The sequence below is a fragment of the Sceloporus undulatus genome, chromosome 2 (genome assembly GCF_019175285.1).
Source record: "Sceloporus undulatus isolate JIND9_A2432 ecotype Alabama chromosome 2, SceUnd_v1.1, whole genome shotgun sequence".
Classification (NCBI taxonomy): Eukaryota; Metazoa; Chordata; class Lepidosauria; order Squamata; family Phrynosomatidae; genus Sceloporus; species Sceloporus undulatus.
In genome coordinates this window covers 226,296,934-226,323,479 of record NC_056523.1, presented here as the reverse complement: position 1 = coordinate 226,323,479, position 26,546 = coordinate 226,296,934, and the positions used below count along the sequence as shown (strand labels likewise).

The 26,546-nt window shown below is 40.1% G+C and overlaps 1 protein-coding gene across 1 annotated transcript in view; it reads right to left on the bottom strand.

Moving 5' to 3' along the window:
- The window catches only part of LOC121924211 (sperm-associated antigen 17-like), a 99,589-nt gene that overhangs the window by 19,987 nt on the left and 53,056 nt on the right, over positions 1-26,546 (bottom strand). The window contains exons 22-29 of the mRNA XM_042455411.1: positions 25,394-25,548; positions 24,500-24,691; positions 20,269-20,411; positions 18,538-18,668; positions 12,870-12,997; positions 8,851-9,033; positions 5,374-5,487; positions 1,981-2,023 (exon numbers count right to left, since the gene is read on the bottom strand). Of these exons, the coding sequence (XP_042311345.1) occupies positions 1,981-2,023; positions 5,374-5,487; positions 8,851-9,033; positions 12,870-12,997; positions 18,538-18,668; positions 20,269-20,411; positions 24,500-24,691; positions 25,394-25,548 (1,089 nt within the window). The remainder of the gene's footprint in view (positions 1-1,980; positions 2,024-5,373; positions 5,488-8,850; positions 9,034-12,869; positions 12,998-18,537; positions 18,669-20,268; positions 20,412-24,499; positions 24,692-25,393; positions 25,549-26,546) is intronic.

The window sequence follows — 26,546 nt, the reverse complement described above, 5'->3', positions numbered from 1 at the left end:
TTACTGCATGCGCTTTATCCTGTTGTTTTCCTGACGGGATACACATATGTTTAACTTCAAAGATGGGTCTTATCGCATTCTCCTGTATGCAGTCCTTATGTAACTTGGGCTTGTCCAGCGACTTTTCTAGGATGGGTTGTATATGGGCTGCATACAGGAGAATGCATTTTTAAAGCTCCAGGTTAACAGATTATTATCAAAATGTCTGTGTCATCCAGAGAGATATAAAAAAATTCCTGTGAATGCCTTATCTGTGCTCTTTTTTTTTTTAATTCTTAACAGAATCCTACTCTATTAGGGGGTATAAAAATGCCCATGTCCAGAGGAATGATTACATATCCAGGAAAAGCTGTCTTGGCCACAGAGCAAAATACAATAACATCCAAAGTACAACAACATACTTTTATTGGGCCAACCAAAATGCACAAAATAGATATTGTAAGCTTTCAAATCTCCACTGGCTTCTTCATCAGGCAAAGGTGGTAAAAGCATACGAGGGGGAGGGGGATATAAGGATCTTAGTCACAAATCTGCATTTTGACAAGACATGGCTGTTCTAAGTTCAGGTGTTATCGGAGGGTCATTCATGAAGGCTGGCCCTTCCTCCTCCTGGCCATGTGGGGACTTCAGGAAATTAAATTTAAGTCCTTTAGCAAGATGAAAAGAGAAGCTCCTCTTGGGATCCAAGCTGCTTTCATCCTTTGTGAAGTGACAAACCCCTTTGTTAGGCAGAGAGCACTGAATTTGTAGTGTCTATGAGTGCAAGATCAGGGGTATTTCGCAGCACCCAAATACCCAGCACCAGAAAATACAGACATGGTTTCAGTTGCTCTCATGGATGCTTGTTTGGGAAGGAAATATAACCAATACAAATACTGTAACTCATTGGGATTATTGATCCTGACTAGTTTTTGTCTGTAAAAACAAGCGCCACTCCTACAAATAACAGGAAGCTGAAATTTGTTGGAAGATTTTTGCATTTTTTTCTCCCTTCCCCTAGATCGATAGGGAATTCCTGCATGAAACTTCTCTCTCTCTCTCTCTCTCTCTCTCTCTCTCTCTCACACACACACACACACACACACACTCAAACTAACCATCTGACTTAGGTTACTCCCCCTTTGATACTAACAGGCATTCTCTCTCAAGATTTTCAACTGAGCTGTTTCTTTGGAAAGATGGTGAGATAAATATTTCTTTCACCTGAACTATTCACTTGCTAGATTAGGATACAGCTTCTATGTAAATATAGATGCAAGCCAATAGTAAGCTTTTATTTTAAACTACAAACTATATGTCTGTTGTTTTTTGGAGTCAGTCTCTGTTCTTAGGAAAGCACAGTTAAGACAAGAACACATTTCTCCTACTCTGCTAATTTAAAGCTAGACCCGAAAAGGCTTGGCTTTGACATTTTTTGATATTCAATGTTTTTGTTTCCCTAGCCTTAGGAAACTTAAATTACCCCACAAAATTTGAGGATGATGGCTGAGATCCTATATCACAGGCATAGTTATGAATGTGTAATTACACATGGCCTCCTAACTCAATGTCCCAAATCTACTTTAAGAGCCAGTAGCCACACTGAGTGACAGAGGCCTGCTCTGCTGGCAATCAGGGCATGGCAGGATGATATTTCCAGGTATGGGCTTTTTGGGGTGTGTGTTGGTGCATTTGTGATTGTAACAACAGTGCCATTATCATAAATATTAATACTGAACAGTTACAGAGGCACAAGCCTAGCTTAGATATTCACAACTGCTCAGTAGCATGTTCATGGTTCATGACTGTTCAGAAGATATGGGTGCAAAATACCTATCTTGTAGTTCTGTGTGAATTCTGTAACAAAATATGACACTAGAGACTAAAATGCCTTGAGAAAAATTAAAAGAGAAGAGGCTAGCGAAACAGGAAAGGTAGATGAAAGCAAATACTACTAATGTGATAAGGCAATATTTTTTAAATAGAACATAAAGTTCTTACCTCTAGTGCAGTGATCTGAAGATTCCTCAAGGCTAGGGAAAGACTGCAGGAGACACAAATAGCTTGAGCTGTGTCATTTCTAAACACATATTTTTGAGGCATTTCAGTCATCACTACTGTATCCCATCCCCCAGTACTACCAGACAGACAAATAAACAGATATTTCAGCCATTTATACACAAGTCTTGTGAATAATCAATGTTGTGGGGCTTAGGATGTGAAAAGACATTAACTGAAGATCCAGGACTTTAGAGACATATGTTTCTGAGATCTCAGAATAAAAATAGTAAAGACATTTTCACTGGATTAGTGCATCATAAAAATAAATAATCTACATACAAAAAATTTTGATGGAACCACATTTTGCTCTTTTCCCCTGCATGAACTCAACAGCTTCTCCTTATTAATTTTTTTTAAAAAACCAATCCCATTAGAAACATGTTTTCCTTTAAGAGGAAATAATTTGGTTAAGAAGATCCAAATGTTCATGGAGGATACAGATTATCTGGATCTATTTCAATCTGGTTTCAAGCCAGAGTGCAGAACTGAGAGAGCCCTGGTTTCCCTGACTGACAACCTCCCATGGGGAGTGCCACCCTGTTGACCTCCTTGGATTTCTCAGTGGCTTTGGATTCCATTGGTCATGGGATCCTACTTGACTTGCTTCATTGGATGGAAGCAGAAGGCATTGTGTTATTATGTTAATTCTGCTCCAATCTGTGAGAATGGTGTTGGAGGCCTCTGGTGCTGTGCTGTGGAATGTAACAGGGTTCCTTCTTCTCTCCCATATATATAAGGCTGCTAGGGGAGGCCATGAGGACTTTTGGGGTTGGAGTCCATCAGTATATTGGTGACAGCCTGCATACCCTGCATTATTTGGGGGTACAAATATTTTGTTATATTTTATTATAATAGAAGTTACAGAGAGGCCAAAAGCATGAACTTCGAAAGGTAAGATGACCTTTAAGTGAATTTATGACTGGTCACATACCTGAGGGCATGTGGAAAGGACCATGTAACTTTATGGCTGTGAATACTGCTGCTTCCCAGCCCCCTGCCACGTGCATTTCCTCTTGAAGGCCACAGACAAAGAAGTCTTTCAGCCTAAAGCATTATGCCAATCTCTCCGCTAGCCCCCATGGCATTTTTCCACACCTCATCTTATCCCAAACTCCCTGGAGTTGTCCTGATCTTACTCCTGCTTGATTAAATCAATGTCAATTCCATCAACTAAAAATATTTCTTTTATAATTCTGAAACCATCAACCAGGTGGAAACCCATTGTTTCTGGGATTCCTTGAAAATCAGCACCAACTGCCTCAAGTCAAGTTTGGCCCATAATACCCCTGGTAGGGCACTCTTATTTCAGTCTCAGTTGGAGTCAGGTAGACATGCTGTCAGATTCCAGCTGAAACTCCCCAGATTGCTAGCTGAACCCAGTGATCTGAGTTCAACTCACTCTGCATCCGTTCTCCAGATTGGAGCCTGGCTTCCAGAACTGGTAAGCATTGCCCATTGCAATCCTTTAATTTGCTATCCACTATCACCTTTTTATACAGTTTAGTTAGTGTGTGTATGTGTGTAAGTGCTTTGTGTGAATGTTGACATCCCTCTTGCTGTTCATATAATAAAACTGAGTTGTATTTAGTACTCTGGAGTTCTAGTTTTTCGGAATCAATATTACCAAAGCCCTCTTGCTGATTCTCATTAGGCTAAATTAATTTCCCCGTCACATTCAATTTGTGGGTGCCCTCTTGCAATTTAGGTAACATTCAGCTCTACTTTTCCTTCTCTTTGGAAACATCTGGACTGTGAAGCTGCTGGAACAGTGTCTGGATGCTCTAATGGGCCAAATGAAGGCAAATAAACTGAAGCTGATTTTTGCTAAGGCAGAGGTTCTGTGGAGTGGTAGTTCTCAGATCTGGGACTGGGTAAGCCACTTGGATCCCTCTTTGTCAGTGGAGACCCAGGTAGACTCTATGTTTAAGACTGGGGCTACAGTGTTTCTTAAATTTAGGAAATAATTTAGCCATCATAGTCTATGCACTGGTAACCTCCTAGTTAGATTTGATAAGTTAGAGTAATCTAGAATTAGATTTCCATATGAGAGGTGGCCCCTGAAGACAACTTAGAAACTGCAGCCAGGGCAAAATGCATCAGCTAGTCTGTGGATATGAATATCATTCAGAAATTATATAACACTCGTTTTAAAGGAATGATACAGGCTTGCATCTGATCTGAATTCAAGATGCTGGCAGTAACATTTAAAGGCTTAAATGGCTTGGGACCTCAATCTTTGAGGGAGCCTCTCTCACTATATGTGCCTGGCCAAGAATTGAGGTTCCTTGGAGGGGCCCTCCTTTGTGTCCAGTATGGTGAGGGGAATACGCTATGAGACGACACAACTGTGGCACCCAGGCTAGAGAACACCCTTCCCACAGAGACCCGACAGGTGACAATTCTGGGGCAATTCCAGCTCCAAGTCAAAGCATAGCCTCCAAGGCCTCATTGGTTTTATCCAATTTGTACACATTTTATGGCTGGCATTATTTTGAATTGTTTTAATTAATTTCAAATTGTCATGTTATAAGTGATAAATGGTTTAATAAATTTTAGTATTTTAAAATTATTATTGGCATTTTAAATTGTTCTAAATTTGCCTCTATATTTTCTTCTATACTAGTGACATGACTTAAAAATATTCATATCTTTTGGATAAATGAAGACCATTCTGGGTCTTTGCCCACCAGAACAATTAAAGATAACATAAGACACATTATTAATTTGGTTGAATTTCATGAAAAAAGAATAGACAAAAAAGTAGCCTTTATTTTTTTACATGCTGAGAAGGCCTTTGATAATGTTAACTGGACATTTATGTTGACGTTATTAAAGAAAATTGAAGTGGGATGAAAATTTATAAAATGGATAGAGGCAATTTATTCTGAACAAGAGGCGAACATGAGGAAAAAACAAAAAAATGTTAAATTAGGAAGGGTACTAGACAAGTTGTCACCTTTCCCTGCTTTTGTTTATAACATCACTGGAAGTACTACTGAAGACCTTTAGAGAAGACAAAATAGTAGAGGGAGTTAAAGTAAAAGATCATAAATTTAAGGTTAAAGCATATGCTGATGACATTTTGATTTCACTAACAAACCCGGCTAAGAACACTGAAACATTAATGAATGTTTTAAATGGATACTGTAAGATCTCAGGTTTTGATATAAATAAAACAAAGACATTGGTAAACAAATTAGGGGAAGATGGAAGAGAAGTAGCATTTTGGATTAAGTGTGAACTGAGCCATTCTTGCTACTAGTGATAACACTGTGTGTGTGTGTGTGTGTGTGTGTGTGTGTTTAAACCATTTAAGATGGGTATATTGCTCACCATAACTAGCTTGAGAAGATCTGCAGCATTTTCCTTCTCCTCTTCCATTCTTGGATCCTTAACAGTCATTTCATGAATTTCTTCTTCTTGCTTCATTATTTTGTCAATGTATTCCTAACAGAGGAAAACAATATAAAGAAGAAATTTTCTTAGGCTGCAATCCTAAACAAATTCTAGTTAGCAGAAATGAATGTTTATCACAGTGATATGTGGTGAATATGGAAACTCATAACTGAATATGCATTTTTTATTTTAATACCTTTTGTCAAATTACAGCAGCTCTCTCACATCTCTGTATTGTCTGAAACACATCTGGGAAGATGTGCAAGCTCTTTCAGCACTGACTTCAAATTTTACATATCCCATAAGATGAGTTTAGGAGGAGGTGAGACAGAAGAATTCGATTTTGTATAATACACACATAGATTAATTGGAATAAGGAAGGACTGTGTTCCCTTTTTTACACTGTATAATATTTTTTTAATTTCATCTGAGAACAATCTTGATAAAGCCTGCTGATTCCATCCATTTTTCCTTTCCTGAATCCCATTTGGGATCAGTCTTTAATTAATTAAAACAAACAAACAAACAAACAAACAAAATGCTTTTTGGATTGATTCAAAGTTACCTGGTTGTTGAACTCAGCAAATATCAGAATCACATCCCCCTTATTGAGCATGTCCTTTACAGGCTGAAGCCCTTGGGGTTAATTAGGTAGGAGTTCATCAATGCGGAAAATCTATGTCTGAGAATCTGGGGAATGTCTTCCAAGTGGAACATACAGTACTGGGCTACATGGCTGACCCGGTACAAGGTAACTTTCTGTGTATTAGATTTTTCAATTACAGTGGTCCATTGGGTTACGCGGGGATCTGATCCAGACCCGCCCCCTGCGTAAGCTAAAAAACACCTAAGCTCAAGTCCCATTCAATTGAATGGGGCTTGTGCTGGTGGTGCATGTGCCATTTATTATCCCGTTATGTAGCTTCCGCATAAACAAGAAGCTGTGTATGGGGCATCCGCCTATGGCACAGGCACACTGTACTTTTGTCCAAAAATCCATTCAAATGATCATAAGATCATAAAATTTTAACACTGGAAAGGAGCACACAGGGCCAACATACTACCAATGTAGAAAACCAGAGCTGAAGCATCCCTGATGGATGTTTAATAAACTCTAATAATGGAGCAATAACTCTGCTTAATAACGTTCATTAATGGGGAGTCTATTCTGAGACAACTTTTTGGGACAGAGCAACTTGGGCCTCAAGAGGACATCTCTCCATAAAAGTGCAGACCATGATGTCAGAAGCCAAATCTTTCCCAATGGCACTATCTGTGGAGCTTGTACTTTTAGCCGTTTCCTTGTATTCTTCTTTCTCTTCTTGTCCTGATCCACCTTTAACAGGAAAGAGTGATAAAATAACAACTTATGGCCCAAAGTCCTACCCAGTGCTTCATATTTTCTTGCAACATGTTAAAGGATATATCTTGCAACATCATTTCTGGACAAGAGGGTGGATGAGCTTGATGACTCTTGCCAGCCTTTCTGCTACATTTCTTCCTTGCCTCAAGAAGAAGAGCCCTCCCTCCATGACATCATCATCAGACCTGGGAGGGAGTGAAAAAGAGAGGCCCAACTTCCATCAGGCCTAACTGTGAATGTACTCACTTCGCTCTCTTTAATTTTATTGTATTTTATTTATTTATTGTATTTTATTTTATTATCTTTATTTTTACTGTTGTAACCCGCCTGGATTCCTTGTGATTGGGCGGGCTATAAATAAATTATTATTATTATTATTATTATTATTATTACATCATGGCTCTTTGCCCTAGAGAAAGTATACCTCACTGGATATTGCTATTGTCTCTATTCTTCTCTGCAGGGAATTGTCTGCTATGGTGCCACATCTCTTCTTCTTCTAGGAACTGGCAGGAGCTCTTCCACCCACAGAACCTTCCAAAACCACCTGAGGGCTGAGGCTGCTGTCGCTGTTCCTGAATCTCATGTTAGTTGACCAAGAGAGAGCTTGGTATTGGCTGCATTGCTCCAGACTCACAGCATTGCTCCTGATAGTTCTGCTTAGGTGTGTCACATTCTTCCAAGAAAATACAGGAGGGCATACTCTTAACCAGAGAGGCATAAAACACACACCCACAACCACACACTTTACCCCCACACACTTTCTTTTCTAATGGTGGTTTAGCACTTAAGACACTGACTCTGTCAACCATAAAGTCAGCAGTTCGAGGTCCAAGTGCCATGTGACAAAGTGAGCTCTGATCACTAGTCCCAGTTTTGGCCAACTGAGCAGTCCAAAATCACGTAAAAGTGCAAGTAGATAAATAGGTACCACTTCAGTGGGAAGGTAACAGCATTTGGTGCAGTCATACTGGCCACATGACCACCTGACTCATATTTGGATAATGCTGGCTTCCTCAGCTTGGTAACGAAGATGAACACTGCTCCTACAGCCGGACATAACTAGACAATCACATCAAAGGGAAAACCTTTACCTTTACTTGCTATATTTGTAACATTACTTTTGGCAGTGCTTTGTGTGTGTTGTAAATTGTTGGATTCTAATTAATTTTGTATATATTCTTAGTCATTTGTTATCCATAACAACTATAAACATTATCTTCATTTATTTTGTTATCGTATCCTTTAATGTTCTTTGTTTATCTTTTGTGATGGTCTTTTTTAGTTTATACATTCCTTGAAGAGCCTGCCTCTTGCGTATGGGAATTGATATCCTCCCTAGAGATATCCCGTGTGATCCTTCCACAAGAGTTGCTCTGTCCAAAAACGCCTCATCCTCCCTGATAAATGAAGTATCATTGAAGAACAAAAGCCTCAAGCTGTTGCACCTATTCTTCCAGCAGGGCAACTGGCTTTCATTTGCTGCAGATGTAGCCACTCACAAGCAGAAAAACAAAGGACAAACACTGCAGAACACAGCATACTCTTGTCAACTATGTTAGGATGTCCCATATAAGCAGAGGAGCAGCACTCCAGGTCTCCCCCTCAAACCCTTGATAAAATGCCGCCCCCCAAATGCCTGGTGTCCTTGTATAGATAGGCTCAGCTCATGTTTGCTGAGGTTCAGAGATGGAGGGAGGAAGTAGTCAAAGAGAATGGCTGCTGGTTCTGTCCTCAGTCATGTCAGTGATCCACTATCTCTGAAGAAGCCCTACTTCTTAGATCACATACTCAGGAGAGCACAGAGACCAAAACACACAAAAACACACAAGAGGGTGTTCAAACAATCAGTCCTAATCCCAAGGATTCATGTTTACCATGTCCTCTCTCTTCCACCAATTCCATGAAAAAGCCAGTAGACTTTGTCCTACTCGCTGAGATCCTGGCTGAGTTTTACTATTCAGCTTATTTATTTATTTGTACATACTGATGAGGGATACACAGGTTACCTATGGATTTACCCAGGTAGGCCTTCACAGGGTTTGACTTACCTTGACAGAAAGCTGCAATTTGTGCCTCAGTTCATCAGTGACTGGTTCATACTGAATCAGCCGTCGAATCTTGAGTACATTTGGGCATGTCTGAATAGGTGCAGGAGAATCTGCCAGCTCTTTGAATTCTATGCAGAGCCCTTTCCAAGCATGCATTCCAAAGGGAGGACCTGGAGTCCTTCTCTGAACCCAAATGACAAAAAGAAGAATCAGTTATTCGTTAGTAAGCATTTCAGTAGAACTTTCATCTTAGTAACAGTTTTCAGAATCAGCCAATTCCGCTGATCTGCTTTCAGCCAGACAGAAGAAATATTGCTGCTTACAAAACAGGAATCATATATTGGGATAAGCAAGAAGCAACCCCTAAGGGGTTCTGGTAACTTCCTTGGGGGTGGAGTTAGCAACCAGAAGCTCAATATAACTGCTCTAAATAACAGGAGCACATTGTAAAGTAAGCTCTTTCCATTGTAGGTTCTAGAGCAGAGGATCTTGCATGGCTTGTTTTGAGGCAAAGAGAAACTTAAAGATGGGGACCCAAACAGTAGGCATAGTCAACCAGGCAGAGCTTGTCTGAAGCAGCACATATTGGAGGAATGACACATTGGCGGCTATCTCTGAATGAATTTTTATGGTAAGTTCAATGTGTCATTCATGAGATGGCCAGAGGCACAATTCACTACTAATGGGATACACCCAAGCCCTTTCTTCATGGGTGTGATTAATCTTTTGACAAGACAGTTTAACAGTTCTACCAAACACTACTTTTGCAGAATATTTATCAAACTTGTAATGGCGACTAAATCTTGATGGCTCTTTCCATCCTGCAGTGTTACATATTTCTGATAGTGATCCTGCCACTGAATATGCTGATGTAGTGGACATAGATCTTGTTGAATGTGGCCAAACTGGTCCTGGCCTTGATTTCTTTTCCCAGTAATAACAGAGAAAGATGCATACTTTTATCCATCTTCCTATAATCGGTTTTTATACTTTCTGACCAATATTTCATAGGATCATAGACCTGGAAGAGACCGCAAGGGCCATCCAGTCCAACCTCCTGCCATGCAGGAAATTTAAATCAAAGCATCCCCGACAGATGGCCATCCAGCCTCTGTTTAAAGATCTCTAAGGAAAGAGACTGCACTTCACTGCAAGGGAGTGTGTTCCACTGTCAAACTGCCTTGACTGTGAGGAAGTTCTTCCTAATGTTGAGGTGGAATCTCTTTTCCTGTAGCTTGCAGCCAGTGCTCCGGGTCCTAGTCTCTGGAGCAGCAGAAAACAAGCAAGCTCCCTCCTCAATATGACATCCCTTCAAGTATTTAAACAGGGCTATCATATCACCCCTTTACCCTCTCTTCTCCAGGCTAAACATCCCCAGCTCCCTTAGTTGTTCCTCATAGGGCATGGCTTCCAGACCCTTCACCATTTTTGTCACCCTCCTTTGGACACGCTCCAGTTTCTCGACATCCTTTTAAAATTGTGGTGCCCAGAACTGGACACAATATTCTATGTGGGGCCTGACCAGAGCAGAATACAGTGGCACTATTACTTCTCTTGATCTAAACACTATACTTCTATTGATGCAGCCTAAAATCGCATTGGCCTTGTTAGCTGCCACATCACACTTCTTGGATTATAGGAAACAAATAGTGACTGTTTTCCTAAAAGATTTTGTCCTCTTTATGTATGCCTTTATGGCCATTCTCACATCCAATGTATGCCACCTCATTTCTTCTGGACATATTGGGTTAGGAGAAAAGGTAGGTAGATACAAAACCTCTGGTATCATATAACTGTTTGGGCATACGTTGGATCTATACGCTTGCTTGCTTGCTTGGGGGCTGATGGGTAGGTTGATAGTTGCTGTAGCTTATGGATAAATGGACAGCTAGTTGGCATAGGGAGTATGGGGTATGGGATGTGTGCAGCTGGCTAGGATAGTTTTGGGAATGATAGGGCTGGAATGTGTGAGATGTGGGCTGTGTCAGTATCTGGTAGTAACAGAAAGGGAGTGGGTGATGGAAATACCTGAGTCTAAAAGAGATAGAGTTTGTGAGAAGGTTTGGAAGGGAGGGCTGGCTTGTAGGGGGGGGAATAAACTGTGGGAATTGGAGGCTGATGCTAGTTTTGGTGCCGAATGGGGTTGGAGTGGAGGTTAGATTTTGGGGTTTTTAATATATTGGTTGGCTGTTGGGGGGCAGTTTTTGACTGGTGAATTACTGAATATGTGTATTCAATAAAGTTCTTTGCTGTTTTAAAATCCTGGACTCTTTGATGCACACTGATTCTGAATTTACTCAACTCTGACAGGGTCATTTAGAATATCCAGCCAGACAGCTCTTAAGCCTCACTGATCTACCCAAAATGCAGCCGGTGGCAGTCAGAGCAGCAAGAGTTTTTGAGTTCCATTTTTAGAGTGTAGTGTGATAATATGCTCTCCTGAAAATGAAATGAAGGAATCCCAATATCGCTACTGAAATGTGATTGCCTTTTGCACATTTTGCAATAGCGCAAATGAATTGATCAGCAAGCCATTTATGTTTTATTATTGTCTATGAGTAATTCCAGTAGCACGACACTTCCAGGGTGTTACAAGAATGATAGGAAGATGAAATTGTGCGAAAATCTTTCCCCGATTACAAAAGAATGATGGTAACAATGCTCTTCTCTAATGTTTTTTGCCCTGTGCGATAATCTTCTTGATCATGGCTCCCTTTGCCACTCACCCACCCTGGAAGCAGCAGCCAAGCAATTGGCTGAGCTGTGACTGAGAAGCCTCTTGCCAGGCCAGCAAAGGCTAGCATAATCAAGAGGCTTCTCAGTGGCTACTTGAGTGTCTGCTCCCTTTGCACCTTGCCACCTTGGGAATAGCATCTGTGCAGCCGGCTGAGCTGGGACTGAGAAGGCCGATATGGGCAAGAGGCTTCCTAGTTGCTTTGATCTGCTTGGTTGCTACTCAACTGAGTCTCAATCTGAGTCTGGCAAAGGTCTCTTTTGAAGAATCAATTTCAGATACTTCTCCCCCAGAAACGTGCCTTCTCCACACAGCTTCACATATTCTCCACCCCACAAAAATATTGTTTCTTCTGCTTCCTCTTCTCCTGCCATGTCTGATGAAAGATGGCAAGAGCAGCAGTGCAGCTCCAACCTGCCAGCTATGTCCTAGCAATGCTCACAAGTCTTAAGCAAGGTCCAAAATGTGAAAACTCCTTTTTGCTATCACTTTTCCCCCACTGCCATGTGCTCAAACTCCTCATTCCCATCATGGGCCTAAAGGCCACTGGTTCCCTTTGTTTTCCTTGAGTGCCAAGAAAGACACCAGCCCCCATTCACTTTGAGAATCACTGGTCTAACTTAAAAGGCAAACAAACCACTGACAGGAAAAGAGAAGGCTAGGAATAAATGGCCTCAGTACAGGAATTCCTGTCCCCAATAGGACATAACTCATTCCTTTTCTTTTCATTTTCATTATGACTACAAAATGTACTTTCAAGAAAACCACAGACAGCTAAAATCTTTCACTTCAAAGAGTTGTATAGTTGCATTGGCTTAAAATTGTAGAAGATACACAGTTCACAGAACATAACATGTAAAAAAATGGTAACGGTTTCCCCTTTGACAGGGTTGTCTAGTCATGTCTGACGGTCAGGGCCAGTGCTCATCTCCACTCAGTTGCTAAGTCAAATAGCCAAGGTTGTCAAAGACAACTCTGGTGGGCATGTGGCCAGCATGCTGTTATCTTCCCACCGAAGTGGTACCTATTTATCTACTTGCACTTTTATATGCTTTCAGACTGCTAGGTTGGCAGAAGCTGGGACTAGTGATGGGACCTTATGCTGTCATGTGGCACTTGGGCCTGAAACTGTCGACCTGTCACCTTTGAAATTGTCAGAATCAGCATTTTAACTGTTATTATTATTACCACGTCCCTATGTACAATGTACATGTACAATAAGCAAAGTATTACTATGTCACAGTTAAGCATAAGGGATTTTTTCTTTTTTTTTTAAGATGCATACCTCAACTGTAGGAAAATTTTCCCAGGCCCTTGATTGGAGATTATATGGAACAATAGTGGCACGGTCTCTCTTCATTATCCATTGAGATGTCTCAGACAAAGGATGGAGGACAGTAATACTTAGGACTCCTAATTTAAAATATATAGAGAAAAACATATCATCAATCATTGAGAAGCCTGAGCAGTTCAGAAGAAATTTCACAAGGGAGAAATTCACGCCTTTTTGCACAAGCAAAGTTGATTCTAAAAGGATTTATGCTTTTGGGAGACACATATCCAGTAATCCAAATGTACATAATTGGGGTTGCTTGTAGTGTGGAATAAAGATCTACTGCTGTTCCCATCTTATTACTAGAGGAAAACTATATTAATATTTTAACACCTATCTATCCAGAGTGGAGAGGGGATACACAGGTTCAGGGGGGCAGCCATTTGAGTCATACAGGGCAAAGGGAGATATGAAGGAAGGAGACAATTAAAATATCATGGAAGAGAGGAGCACAAACTGTCTCCCAGCCCAAATAGTATGGATAGCCTTGGTAACAGTCCCCCCGCCCCATGGTTTGAAAATGTTGCTGCTGAATGCCAGGTCAGTTAATGGCAAAGCAGCTGCCCTTCAGGACCTGATCTCGGACGAACAAGCCTACCTAACCTGTATTACAGAGACCTGGTTGGATGAGGCTGGGAGGAGGGTTTACATCTCTCTCAGCTTTGCCCACCACAATTTTCTGTGCAGCAACAGCAAGCGAAACCTGGGGGGGGGGGGGGGGTGCAGTGGTTTATCGTGTTTCCATCCCTTCCCTCTGACAAGATGCCACCTCACACAATCTACAGATTATTGGGACAGAATAGGGATTCTGTTGGTGGGCTGCCCACCCTGCTACTCAACAGTATCCCTCCCTGAGATAGCTGGGGTGGTCTCAGGGTTGGTGTTGGTCCCCCCCTATTAGTGTTGGGGGACTTCAACATCCATGCTGAGACTACTCTGTCAGGAGTGGCTCAGGAGTTCATGGCTTCCATGACAACCATGGGTCTGTCTCAAGTGGTATCTGGCCCTCTCCTGCTGCTTGGCACACTCTGGATCTTGTTTTCTGTGCTGGGTGGGGAGATGATGATCCTGATGTGCAGGAACTCTCCACAGTTGTCATGGACAGATCATTATTTTGTCTGGTTTAAATTCACTGGGACTCAGAACCTCTGCAGGGGTGGGAAACCAATCATGATGGTCCACCCCAGGAGGCTAATGAATCCAGATGCACTCCTGAAGGCTCTTAGGGAGTTTCCTGTCACCTTGGCAGGTGATTCTTGAAACTCTGGCTGACCTTTGCAATGGGGAAATGGCCAGGGCAGTGGACATGATTGCTCCTGAGTTTCCCCTCTGACGGAGTGGAGCCAAACCAGCCCTCTGGTTTACCAGGGAATTGATGGTGATGAAGCAAGTGAGACAAAGACTAGAGCGACGTTGGCAGAAGACTGGAAGCAAACCTGAGCATACATGGGCTAGAGCCTCTTTGAAGGCCTATTCTGTGGCAGTTTGGTCAGCAAATAAATTATTTTTTGCTGCCAGCAGTGCATCTGCACAGAGCCATCCAGTAGAGCTGTTCTGAGTGGGTCAGGGATCTTGTACACATTCCCCCTGAAGTAGAAATTGCAGACCACTCAGTGGCCCACTGGAAAGAATTTGCACAGCACTTTGCAGATAAAGTTGCTCAGATCCACTCTGACTTATAGTGCCAATAGATGTATTCTTGGTATATGTCTGTCCAGTGTTTAATTGATATTTTTCAATTCGTGCAGCCTGATGATGTGTACAGGATCCTTGGAGAGGTGAAAGCCATCACACGTGTCTCATACCCTTGTCCTTCTTGACTGATTAAACAGGCCAGAAGAGGACTGGCTGAGTGGGTGAAGGAGGTAGTAATGCCTCCCTGCAACAAGGCAGAATTCCATCTTGTCTAAAGGAGGCAGTTGCAAGGACTTTGTTAAAAAAGCCATCCCTAGACTTCCAGCGGCAAATAGCGGTACAAAGATTGCACTTCTGAGTAGTTAACAAGGGCATTTGCTTATTGCAGGGATTAGACTGAGTGGTGAGACAATCAACTTGATATACAGTGTCCCATTGAGAAAACGGAAGCAGAGGGGCTCCCTAGAAGCACCCAAGACCCCCGTGCACCCACAGAAAAGAAAGGACAAGACAAGGATGTCCTCTGTCTCCCCTCTTATTTCTGTTAGTGATTGAAAGATTAATATTAAAAATAAAAGAAAATGAAAAAATACAAAGAGTGGAGAAGAAAGAAAACCATTATAAGAGGAAGACCTTTGCAGATGATTTGGTGATTATCCTAAATAACCCACGTGAGAGTGCAGAAGAAGTAATAAATGCATTAGAAGAATTTGGAAAGATGATGGGATGTAAAATTAATAGAGAAAAATCTGCAATTCTTACAAAATACATGGTTAAAAGTAAAGAACAAGAATTAAGTAAAAAGATGGGAATCAAAGTTCAGAACAATGTGAAATATTTGGGAATAAATATTACAAAGAAGATAATAGATCTGTATGAGAAAAATTACAAGAAAATTTGGAATGAGATTAAAAAAAGATTTCACCAATTGGAATAAACTAAATTTATCACTACTTGGTAGAATATCTACTGTCAGTCTTGCCCAAGATATTATTCCTATTCCAAATGATTCCAATAATCACAACAGATACACCATTTAAAGAATGGAACAACAACATTTCTAAATTCATATGGAGTGGGAAGAAACTGAGGGCTAGATTAGACATTACAAGAGTTAAGAGATAAGGGAGGACTAGGAGACCTGAATGTGAAATTATACTTTAAAATGTGCACTCTCACATGGATAAAAGAATAGGTAACCCTGAAGGACAATAGATTGTTGGAATTAGAGGGAGACAAGCTAAAATTTGGACAGCATGCCTATCTACAATATAGAAAAGAAATGGCTAACATGAATTTCAATGCTCACTGCGTAAGAAGAACACTATTACATATTTGGAAAAAATATAGAGAAAAAATATATAGAAAAACTCCCCAAGAAGCGTTTCACAGAAGCGAGATAGCAACAGATAATAAATGGCTTATGCAGGAGTAGGCAACCTTTTTGAGCCAGGGGCCGGGTTGCTGTCCCTCAGGCAACTGGGGGGCCGAACTCAAAATGGCGCCTGGAGCGGCGCGGAAGCTGCGGCAGGGGCGGCAATCGGCAGCAGGATCGGGCTGGGGCCGGTCCCAAGGCCTCGCTGGGCTGGATCCGGCCCGCAGGCCATAGGTTGCTGACCCCTGGGTTTATGTATAGAATATTACTTAAAAAACAGGAAAATACATTTCATTTGAAATCCCAAGAAGATTTTAAAAAAAGGATATGAGACACATTGGTTTACATGTATTCAAATTAGAGAACCCTACAAAATGACCAATAAATTATATGAGTTTGAAGAAAAAGAAACAAACTTAGATAAAAATTTATGTGAAGAACAGGATAAGATGATTGGGAATTTTTATAAAATGTTGTTGAATATAGATTTAGAGGAAGAAACAGTTGTTGTTGAATATAGATTTAGAGGAAGAAACAGTTAAAGATGAAATGATTTGATATGATAGAGTTTAAAAATAGGAAAACATCTGGGCAAAAGTTTCAAAATATATAATATCACAAAACATGAGGGAAAACTTTTACAAAATGTGTTTCTGCTGGTATATCACAACAGTAAAAATCTCAAAAATCTACAAAAATACTAATAACCTATGTTGGAAATACAAGGAAGAACCTGAAACTTTCTATCAATGTTGATGGTCATGTAAAAAAGCAAAAAAGTATTGTAAAAATTTAAATGAAATAAGTAAAATTCTGAATATTAAACTACAGAGGAATCCAGAATTTTATTTATTAAGTATGTCTGAAGGAGAAATAGAGAGAAAATATGGAAAATCTACTATTACATGACCATGATGACAGGATTATTATATGCACAGAAATAGAACTCCAGTTTTATTCCTAGCATAAAGGAATGGTTGATAAAATTATATGATGCCATAGAGATGGGTAAGTTAACAAAATTGGTAAAATTTAATATACTGTATCAGGGAAAATTAAAGAGGAATGGGACCCAGTGATTAAGTATCTAGAAGACACTTGGGGAAATATTGCGACATAGGTTTCTCTTCTTGATTAAGTAGAATATATATATACATATAAGTGTGTCCGTATGCAGGTATCTAGACAGATACAAATTGAAACATATTGGTTAGCTCATGAAGAAGAAATGTGTGAACTGTATGGTAAAATAAGAAAACAAAACAAAAATGTTAATGAAATGTAAAAAAAATAAGTGAAGTAATAAGATAAGAAGTAGTAGCTAGAGTAAACTAGAAGAGAATCTAATGGAAAATTTCAGAAAGAAGTAAAGATAGAATAACTTTCAACTGAAAGAACAATAATGGAAAGTCAAATAAAGAGTAAAGAAATAACCGGTGGGAAGGAAGCTAGAATGACAGTGGATGAAAATGTAGAAAGTTAGAGTAAGTGAAGTAGAAGGAAGAATGTGAAGAGGGTATAAGAAAGTAAGAAGAAGACAGAGGTAGAGAGGAATAAGAGGGAAGAAAGTATAAGGGAGAGAGAACAGAAAAGAGGAATGGAGTAAGGAAGGAAGGAGAAATGAGATTAGTGGTAGGTGTTAGAAGAGAAGATGAGGAAAGTAAAATAAAAAGAGGAGAAGAAAATAGAAGGAAAGGTAGACAGTAAGGGAAATAGATGAACTGAAGGTCGATGAACTACTAGCTTTGAAATACACAATTATACAATGGTATTTAATGAGTGTGGAGGAAAATTAGATTTAATGCAGTTTTAAGATGTTTTATGAGGAATTGAATCAAAGATGAACTATACTTGTTTTTGTTTTCCACCTTTAGCCTTATTTTATTGGATAATATGTACTGTGGAATTCTTTAATAATGAAGAGTGTGTTGTATGTTATCATGTTTTAATTAAAAAAATTTTTTTAAAAAAAAGCCATGCCTGAATCTTGCAACAATGAACAATTATCGGCTAATATCCAACCTACTATTTTTGGGCAAGGTACTGGAATGTGTGGTGGCTTCCCATCTCCAGGGGTTTCTGTATGAAATTGATTATCTAGACCCATTTCAATCTGGTTTCAGGCCTGGCTATGGAACAGAGACTGCTTTGATCGCCTTGGTGGATGACCTATGCAGGGAACTGGACAGGGGGATTGTGTCTCTGTTAGTTCTGCTGGACCTCTCAGCAGCTTTTGATACCACCGGCCATGGTATCCTTCTGGGCCGCCTCTCTGGGATGGGACTTGGAGGTACGATTTTACAATGGCTCCTTAGTGGCTCTATATTTTCCCCCAATTTCCACATTTGGCAGAAATGTGCAAGAATCAGTCATGAAAATATATGAAATCTCTCTGAGATGAAAAAAAAAATTAAAATATTATCATTCTATGACAAGGAAGATTTTAATGCATTTTTTCATTTAGCAAACTGATGGTCAGGATTTGCATCTCTATTTGATACAAAGAATGTAATATATGAAGTATATATCTAATCTACAAATGTACAAAAACCTAAAAGCGGAAAGGCCCCAAGAATCAAGAATAATATGAATTATATGATCCATTCCTGCCTGGGCATTCTTGTATTGGTTCTTGCAGAACGACGGTGACTTGGTCTCCGTAGGCCATGGCCAGGTACTCCTCCGCGTCTCTTGTACGGAGCAGCTCAGTGCCTGAGCCATCGGCATAGACAATGAAGAACCTAAACAGTCGGCCACACAGATCTGATCAGCACAGTACAGCATATTCATTTCAATTAATTAATTATATCAAATTAAATAATTAATAATGATCTTGCCCTGTGTCTCAGATTACCTGCTGAATACAGATACAGCAATTTTAGAACAATTGAAATATAAAACAATTTTTATTTTAAATTTAATTTAAAAAATTTACATAGAGGTTGACTCTTCCTTGTCCAAAATGCTTGGGACCAGAAGAGTTTATAGAATCCTAGAATCCTATAGCTGAGAGAGTCCCTCAGGAGTCTTCCAGTCCAAGCCTCTTCTAGCGTGCAGGAATACACCACCTAAACCCTTCCCAAATGGATGACAGTCAGATGGCCATCCATTTCATTTTATGTCATGCCCAGGACTGGACACAGTTATTCCAGGTGAAGCCTGACCAAATCAGAATAGAGTGGTACAGTACTATCTTCCCTCCATTTAGACTAGTGGTCTCCAAACTGTGCCCTTTAAGCGATTTTGGGTTTCAGCTACCAGAAGTGTCATCCATGTTGGTCAATACTCTGGGATTCTGGGAGCTGAAGTTCAAAGACCATTAAAGGGCACAAATTGGGGACCACTATCTAGACACTGTATTTCCACTGATGCATCCTAGGATCATATTAGCTTTTATAGCTCCTGCAGCACACCCATATTTGCATATATGCACTTAATAAGATATTTTGGAGATGTGGGCCAAATCTAAACACAAAATTCATTTACGTTCATGTACACTTTATACACATAGCCTGAAGATAATTTTATAAAATATTAACAATAATTTTGTGCATGAAACAAAGTATGTGTGTCTTGATCCATCAGAAAGCAAAGGTGTTACTATGTTGGTCACCCATGAATAATGTTTTGGATTCTGGAATATTTTGGATTTCTGAATTCTGGATAAGGGAGACTCCACCTTTACTCTAAATTATAATAGACAATTCAGTAAATTAAGACATTAAACATTTTAACAGTTATAAGATACTGAAAAAGTTTTAAATCTGTAGAAATCTGGGCAGAATATTTAGGCCCCCAAAGGCTTTGAGTAAAATCCTGGTGCCTGAAAGAAGCAAGTGCTGGCGTCAACTGGACCTGCAAGCAGACGGCATCCTGCAACTGGGGCGCCTTGAAGAGAAGGCCTCTCCCGCATCCATCTGCACACAGTCCATGCTGCTCCCGGTGGAGTGACACAGGCAGGGCCCTCTGGCGGCACTTTGGAGGGAGATGTGCACTTTCAAGTACCAAGATGCATGCCTAGCTGTTTAGGGATTTAAATGCTACATCAGAGCACCTTGTATTCAGACCGGAAGCATAGTGGTAGCCTTTGCTATTCTTTTAAATATGGCATAATATGGTAAGATATTCTCAGCAGCAGCAGTCCTGTAGTAGGTACATTTTTTTTCTTTTTCTTTCAATCGCTGCACCTTTCAGGGAAGGTTGTTTACCTAATTCCTGGACATGGCAACCACGAAGCCAAAGAACTTCCATTTAATCATGAGAAAGAAGAAATACCGAAGGGTCAATATTAGGCTTATGGAACAATTTATTTAGAGGAAACAATAGTCACTTGTTATTCACCTGGGTGCATGTTCCCCATATATGACTGGCATCTGTGTGTCTGTGGGCTCTGATTCCTTTTCATCATCATCATCATTATCATCATCATCATCATCATCATCAATGGTAGCAATGTATTCAGATGTGCTGCCATCTGCCATGACCTGCAATAAGAACAGAGTTGCATTTCTGTAACTAGTTCTCCTGGTCCCTTCTGAAACATGGACATTTTGGACAGCATTTATGAAAACGCCACTTCTAAGTGTAACTGCTGAGAGGAGTTCGCAGGGACAGTGAGTCGCAAGCAGCTCCATGCTTTCTCTTCAAGAAGGTTGGGCTGGTGTAGAGTGGCATTTTTCACAAATAAATAGGCAATCCAATTAGTCTTCCTTTTGTAATATTTTATGGAAAGTTTCAATTGGGTTAAAGTCAGAGCTGAAGTGTGGCCAGATGGCATTGCACAAATCCATCACAACCAGAAGTATTACCACGTGGACTGTGTGTTCCAAATGTGGTGGATAATGAAATAAATCAACAATGACAAATTCAAAACTCCCATCATAGTCAGAATGGTGCTCGACTCTGTATCAATAAGGCTGCACCCATACTGCAGAAATAACCCAGCTTGAAAGCACTTTGACTGCCATGGCTCAATGCTATGGAATTTTGGGATTTGTAGTTTTGTGGGATGTTTATCCTTTTCTGTCAGGGAGCTCTGATACAACAACAAATTACAAATCCTAAGATTCATTGAATAGAGCCATGACAGTTAAAGTGGTGTCAAAATGAATTACTTCTGCAGTATGAAGTAATATATATAAATATATTATATATATATAAAGGTATATAAATAAAACCCATTATTATTATTATTATTATTATTATTATTATTATTATTATTATTGCAGCCAAAGAAAGAGAAAAAGAATTAGGAAGCAATACCATTCATAACAGATAGTACAATTAACATGCCTTAGGGTTTACATATATAATGTCCATTTCCTCATTCTGTTTTTGCAGTCATAGGATCAACTAAAATACCTTTCCAAAAAGGTAACTGATATTTCAAATGTTGACATAAAAATGTTCCTTATAAATGAGAGACTTCAGAATTGCCCATGCGTTTCTCCCCTTCTATATTTCACCACATCATAGAATCTTAGTTGGAAGAGACCCCAAGGGCCATCCATTCCATCCCCACTCTGCCATATAATCAAAGAGCTTCTAACAATGGCCATCCAACCTCTGTTTAAAAATCTCCCCCCAAAAAAGGAGAGTCCACCGCCTTTCAAGATGGTCTATTCCACTATCAAACAATTCTTACAATAAAGAAGTTTTTCCTCATGTATAGATAGAATCTCTTTTCTTGTAATTTGAACCCACTGGTTTGTGTTGTAGTTTCTGAAGCAGCAGAAAACAAGCTGGCTCCATCTTCTACATGCCATCTCTTCAGATATTTAAATATGGCTATCATGCCAACACTCAGTCTTTTCTTCTTCAAGCTGGAATTACCCAGCTTCTCCACGCTGGGACCTCTCCAAGAATTCTCAACCGTTATTGGCAGTGTCTCTGAGATTAAAGCAGCAAATTCCTTTAGTACTCTTGGATGCAGCTGAAGTCACCTGGAAGCTGGCTTCAACGCCGCCTGGTTGCCCACATGTGGGACAGCTTCCGGGTGCTCCGGTGGTGCTGCGTTTAGAAGCTGTATGCTGCACAAGCACTATAAAGTTGTAGTGGGACAGGAAAAGCCAGCTCTTTGCCGGTGCAAAAAGGAGTGGCAATTTGGTACTTCTTTTTGCACTGGCAAGAAGGTGGATTGGGGCCGCGGCATGTGATTGCTGTGGCCTCAATCCGGCTTTCTCAGGGGCAGCTGCAAGCAGCATCGTCTTCATAAAAGTGGAGATCATGGTCAAAGAAGCAAAATCTTTCTTGATGGCACCACCTGCAGAGCCAGTTGTTCACTTCTAGTGCCCTTGGGCCATGTCCTTCAACCGAAAGACGCAATGAAATAACCATCTCAGAACAAAAGTCCTTTACCTTCCTTCTTAAAGCCTCATAGTCTCTTGCAATATGTTGAAGGCTATATCTTGCAGTATTGTTTGTTTCAATGCAGGTCAGAAGGAAAAGGTAGTGGTTGGTGGGCTTGATGGGTGTTCTTAGCATCTCTGTTACAGAACAGATCTTCACCTCTGGCACACAGCATACCTCTTCACACATCTATCAGACCCACCCACTACTTCTTTTATTCCACACAACAGGGAATTACTTACTACCACTTTTCTCCTTGCCAGACAGGAAATAGCTAAAAACTGGACAATGGTCACCTCCTTTGCCTTATATCCCTGAAGCTGTTAGTTAAGGAGGTTACTACACATGGCTTTTAAACTGCAATTACACTGGGAAAGTAGTGGCTTTAATCATATTCATGACATGCCACCTACTCCGACCCATAGCTGTTGTTCCCGATCCATCCGTTTTCATTCACAGGGGAAAGCTGTGAATGACCTGGCAATTGCACAAGTTCCCACGCGTAAAAGGTCATTCTTGGGCAGTTATGGGATTGGAGGTCATATGGTGTCAGTGTCTCCTCCTATCCTGCCCCCCACCTCAGTATTCCAAAGTGCCCTGATAACCTTTCTTTATTCTATCTATCATCTATCTGTCTGTCTGTCTGTCTGTCTGTCTGTCTGTCTATTTTCTCTCTCTCTCTCTCTCTCTTTTTTCTTTTCTTTTAAAAAAAACCTTTATAGAATTAAATTGTGGCAGCAGAGCTCCGGAATAGCATGGAAAAAAGGGAAAACAAATGACCCCCCCAAAGGCATGCTGGGTAGGGCATAAGGCAGGGAGGCAGGGTTAAGGGAGAGGTCAGGAAGAAAGTGCGACGGTGCCAGCAGACCCGGTCATGTGACTGCAAGAGATGCAGCAATGGCTGCCTAGAAATTGACATGTTCCCATTTTATTGTTACTTTTGCAACTGCTGCAAGGATGAGGCTCATGTGGCAAAGTCCTGAGTCTATCAAGGAGTTTCGGCAGCTGACAGCAAGGGTGCCTGAAGATCCAAGGCTACCGAAATCAGTGATACCACTGTGCTTCGGTTTTAATATTGTCAGAGAACTGACATAGCAGAAAGGACAAAACTGAATGCAAAATGATTCAAATCCCTTATGGAAACATGGTTCACTTTTGATTTGTAAATCAAGACATAACAGGATTTCATTGTTTCCCTGTTTCTCATGGTCACATATGGAGAAATGTGTTTAATTAATTGGTTTTTTACTGTCTTCTTTTCCCATACCTTTCAATTTCCCATACTCTTCAATCCGATATGCTTGCAATTGTAAAGGTATGTTTTTGTTCTTTGTTTTTATAGTTCATCTTTATATTGTATTTAAACTTTATAAAAAAATTTGTTATCTGGAGCAACAGCAAACAAGCTTGCTCCATCCTCAATATGACATCCCTTCAAATACCTAAACAGGGCTATCATATCACCCCAAACCTTCTCTTCTTCAGGCTATAGCTTTAAGAACAGAATGTCATGAAGTGACCATTAGTATTTTGTACACAGGCTGGTCCAAAAGAGACAAATTTTCATCTGAATTTCTGTACTTATTTGCTTTGTACTGATTTCCTCAAAAGTGATCTCAACAGATCCACCACTGCCTGCATCTGTTTTGGAACCAATTTTGTAACAATATGACAGTGACAAAGTCAAAGTCAGGACACTCTTTGCTTACAGGTGACTTTGATATGGTTGATACAACTGATAGTTATGGAAATCCAACTATATGGTGGGTGAGTGGGCGGTGTGATAATAGTACCAAGGTTGATCCCAATCATTTCATCCATTATCTGAACACCACAGGCCATCCTGGATGGAAGCAAGCTGGAAGGCAATTTTATCAGCTTGGGCACCACCTCTCTCATATAAACTGCTGGGTCTGAGAAGGGATCTCTCCTTGCTGGTTTCCAATGGCACTAGTTTGATGAATGGCTGAGAAGTTCACAGAGCAACAGACCAATCCAGAGATACACTCCAAGAAGGAAGGGAGCATACTTGACATTGCAGGCACAGTAGGGGTAAATAGGGGAGGCACAGATCCATCAAAATTTGGTTTGGTTGTGAAATGTCCTGAACAAGGCACTATAGGCACAGAACCTTTGTGTGTGAGTCCAAGAAACCACAAAGAACAAACAGACCATCTAAAACAAAGCTGCAGAACTGTTTCAAAAATAAAGTTTATTATTTTACCTTAAAAATGTTTCCAGCAGGATCCATCACTTCACAGACAGTGTCAGAGTTGTGTTTCATAAAGTATTTTCCCATTTGCTGGTCCTCAACACTGGATATAAATTCATTTTCATCTTTTTCAAATGCCTCAGGAGAATAAACTGCAGAACAATCTTCATCAATGAAGAGGCAGCCTTTGTTCATGGGTAATATCTACCATGACAAAAAAGGGGGAAAAGATTCAGTTCTCCTTAAACAGACTAAATGTTAATAATAATGTCATAAAAGATATGGAAAAAAGGATGAGTTATACTGTAAAAAGCATCACTTTAAACTTAGTATAAGTGATTATTTTTGTGTAGTTGTTTATGCTATCTAGTAATCTTCGTCTCATTTTCTAGAACAGAAGTGAGCTACCTGTGTCTCCATTTTGTGTGCCCCACTGCTGTTGAATATATTCTGGCATAGCTGAATTTTAATGTGCTGCAATAGGAAAAACTGATTTTAAAAAAGATATGCTCCTGGGAGCCTCCCTGAAGCAAAATTCAGCTTAAAAGGAATGCACATCTACCCCACATACTTTGTTTAAGGTAAACCGTGGCTTTAATTTGCTACACCAATGAAATTTGGTGGTGCACTAATGGCAGCAGCAAATTTTGCAGCAATGGTTGTGGAGCAAAGTGTAACTTTAATGGCTTTGATGTGGGGGCAATGAATCCACCCTACTTCCAGAGGTTGTCCACTTGACTCTAGAATATCAACTCTTTCAGCATTTTTCAACATGTGAAATAATGATATTTATTGCTTTTATATCAAACTTCAAATAATGGGACTATTGGGATCTGGAAAGCAATAAAGCACACAGGACACTGTGATTTAAGAAGGTGGGACATCTGTGCTTATATTAAGACTCACTTGGTACGTTCCTTGTGGCTTCGATATAATTGAGGTGCCATCAGCAAAAATAGCACAACAAGTGCTGTCCTCACAGTTTGTTATGACAGTTGCAAAATCTGGATTTTCTATACGCATACATTTCACCTTCCTTGTGATGATCTGGGAGTTACCTTCTAAGAATGAAAGCAGACAAGCAGAACCTCAGAAGAGCATTTATATTGAATGTGAGAAAGTCTACTTTGAAGAGTGCAACATTATTTCTCATAAGTAGTCTTCTGCAATTGGATGCTCTCCAGATGTTTTGGACTACAACTCAAATTGGCCCAAGCCAATATGGCAACTGTCACGGATAATGGGAGTTGCAGTCAAAAACATCTGGAAGTTGTTAGGCTAAGAAAGGATGCATGACATGGATGAAACACTAGTTAGACAAAATATTTATAAAACTGTTTATATCCCTCACTCTGTACCTTAGGATTGGAACTTTTAAGGTGGCTTACAATCAGAAAGCAAAACAAAACAATTAGAGCCAAAGTAACTTCTAATAAGAAACAGATTCAAGTCTTAAGAACTTCCATATATACTCAACTATAAGTCGACCTAATGTATAAGTTGAGGACAGGTTTTGGGGCCAAAACAATGGATTCTGATATGACCAATGGATAAGTCGAGGGTAAAACTTAGGGCCATGTCACAAAGGATGTAAAGGGTGATGCAAAGGAAAATGATGCTAAAGAAATTCTGGCAGACATAACCGTTTGTGCTAATCCTAAAGGCTGGATGGATGAGAGAGTAGAGGGGATCCATGGTTCTTTTTGGTGCTCCTAGGATGGAGTAAGCTATCGCCTTTTAGCACACCATTCAGAGAAAGGGGATGACTCATTTTCTATATACATATATAAGAGTTAAAATATAGTACTTACATTGACCAGTGGATAAGTCGACCCAGTTTTTTGGGGTCAGTTTTTTGACTAAAATTTCTAGACTTATACAGGAGTATATATAGTAATACACAATGGAATAAGACTGGTTTCAAAGCAAGGTTGATGCCTATTAAGATTCCTAGGGTAGGGCATTCTACATCTTGGACACAGAAAAAAACACACACCATGTCCCAGTCAACTAAATTTCTCATAGTGGTTGGATATGAGCCTCCTCTGGGACATGTTGC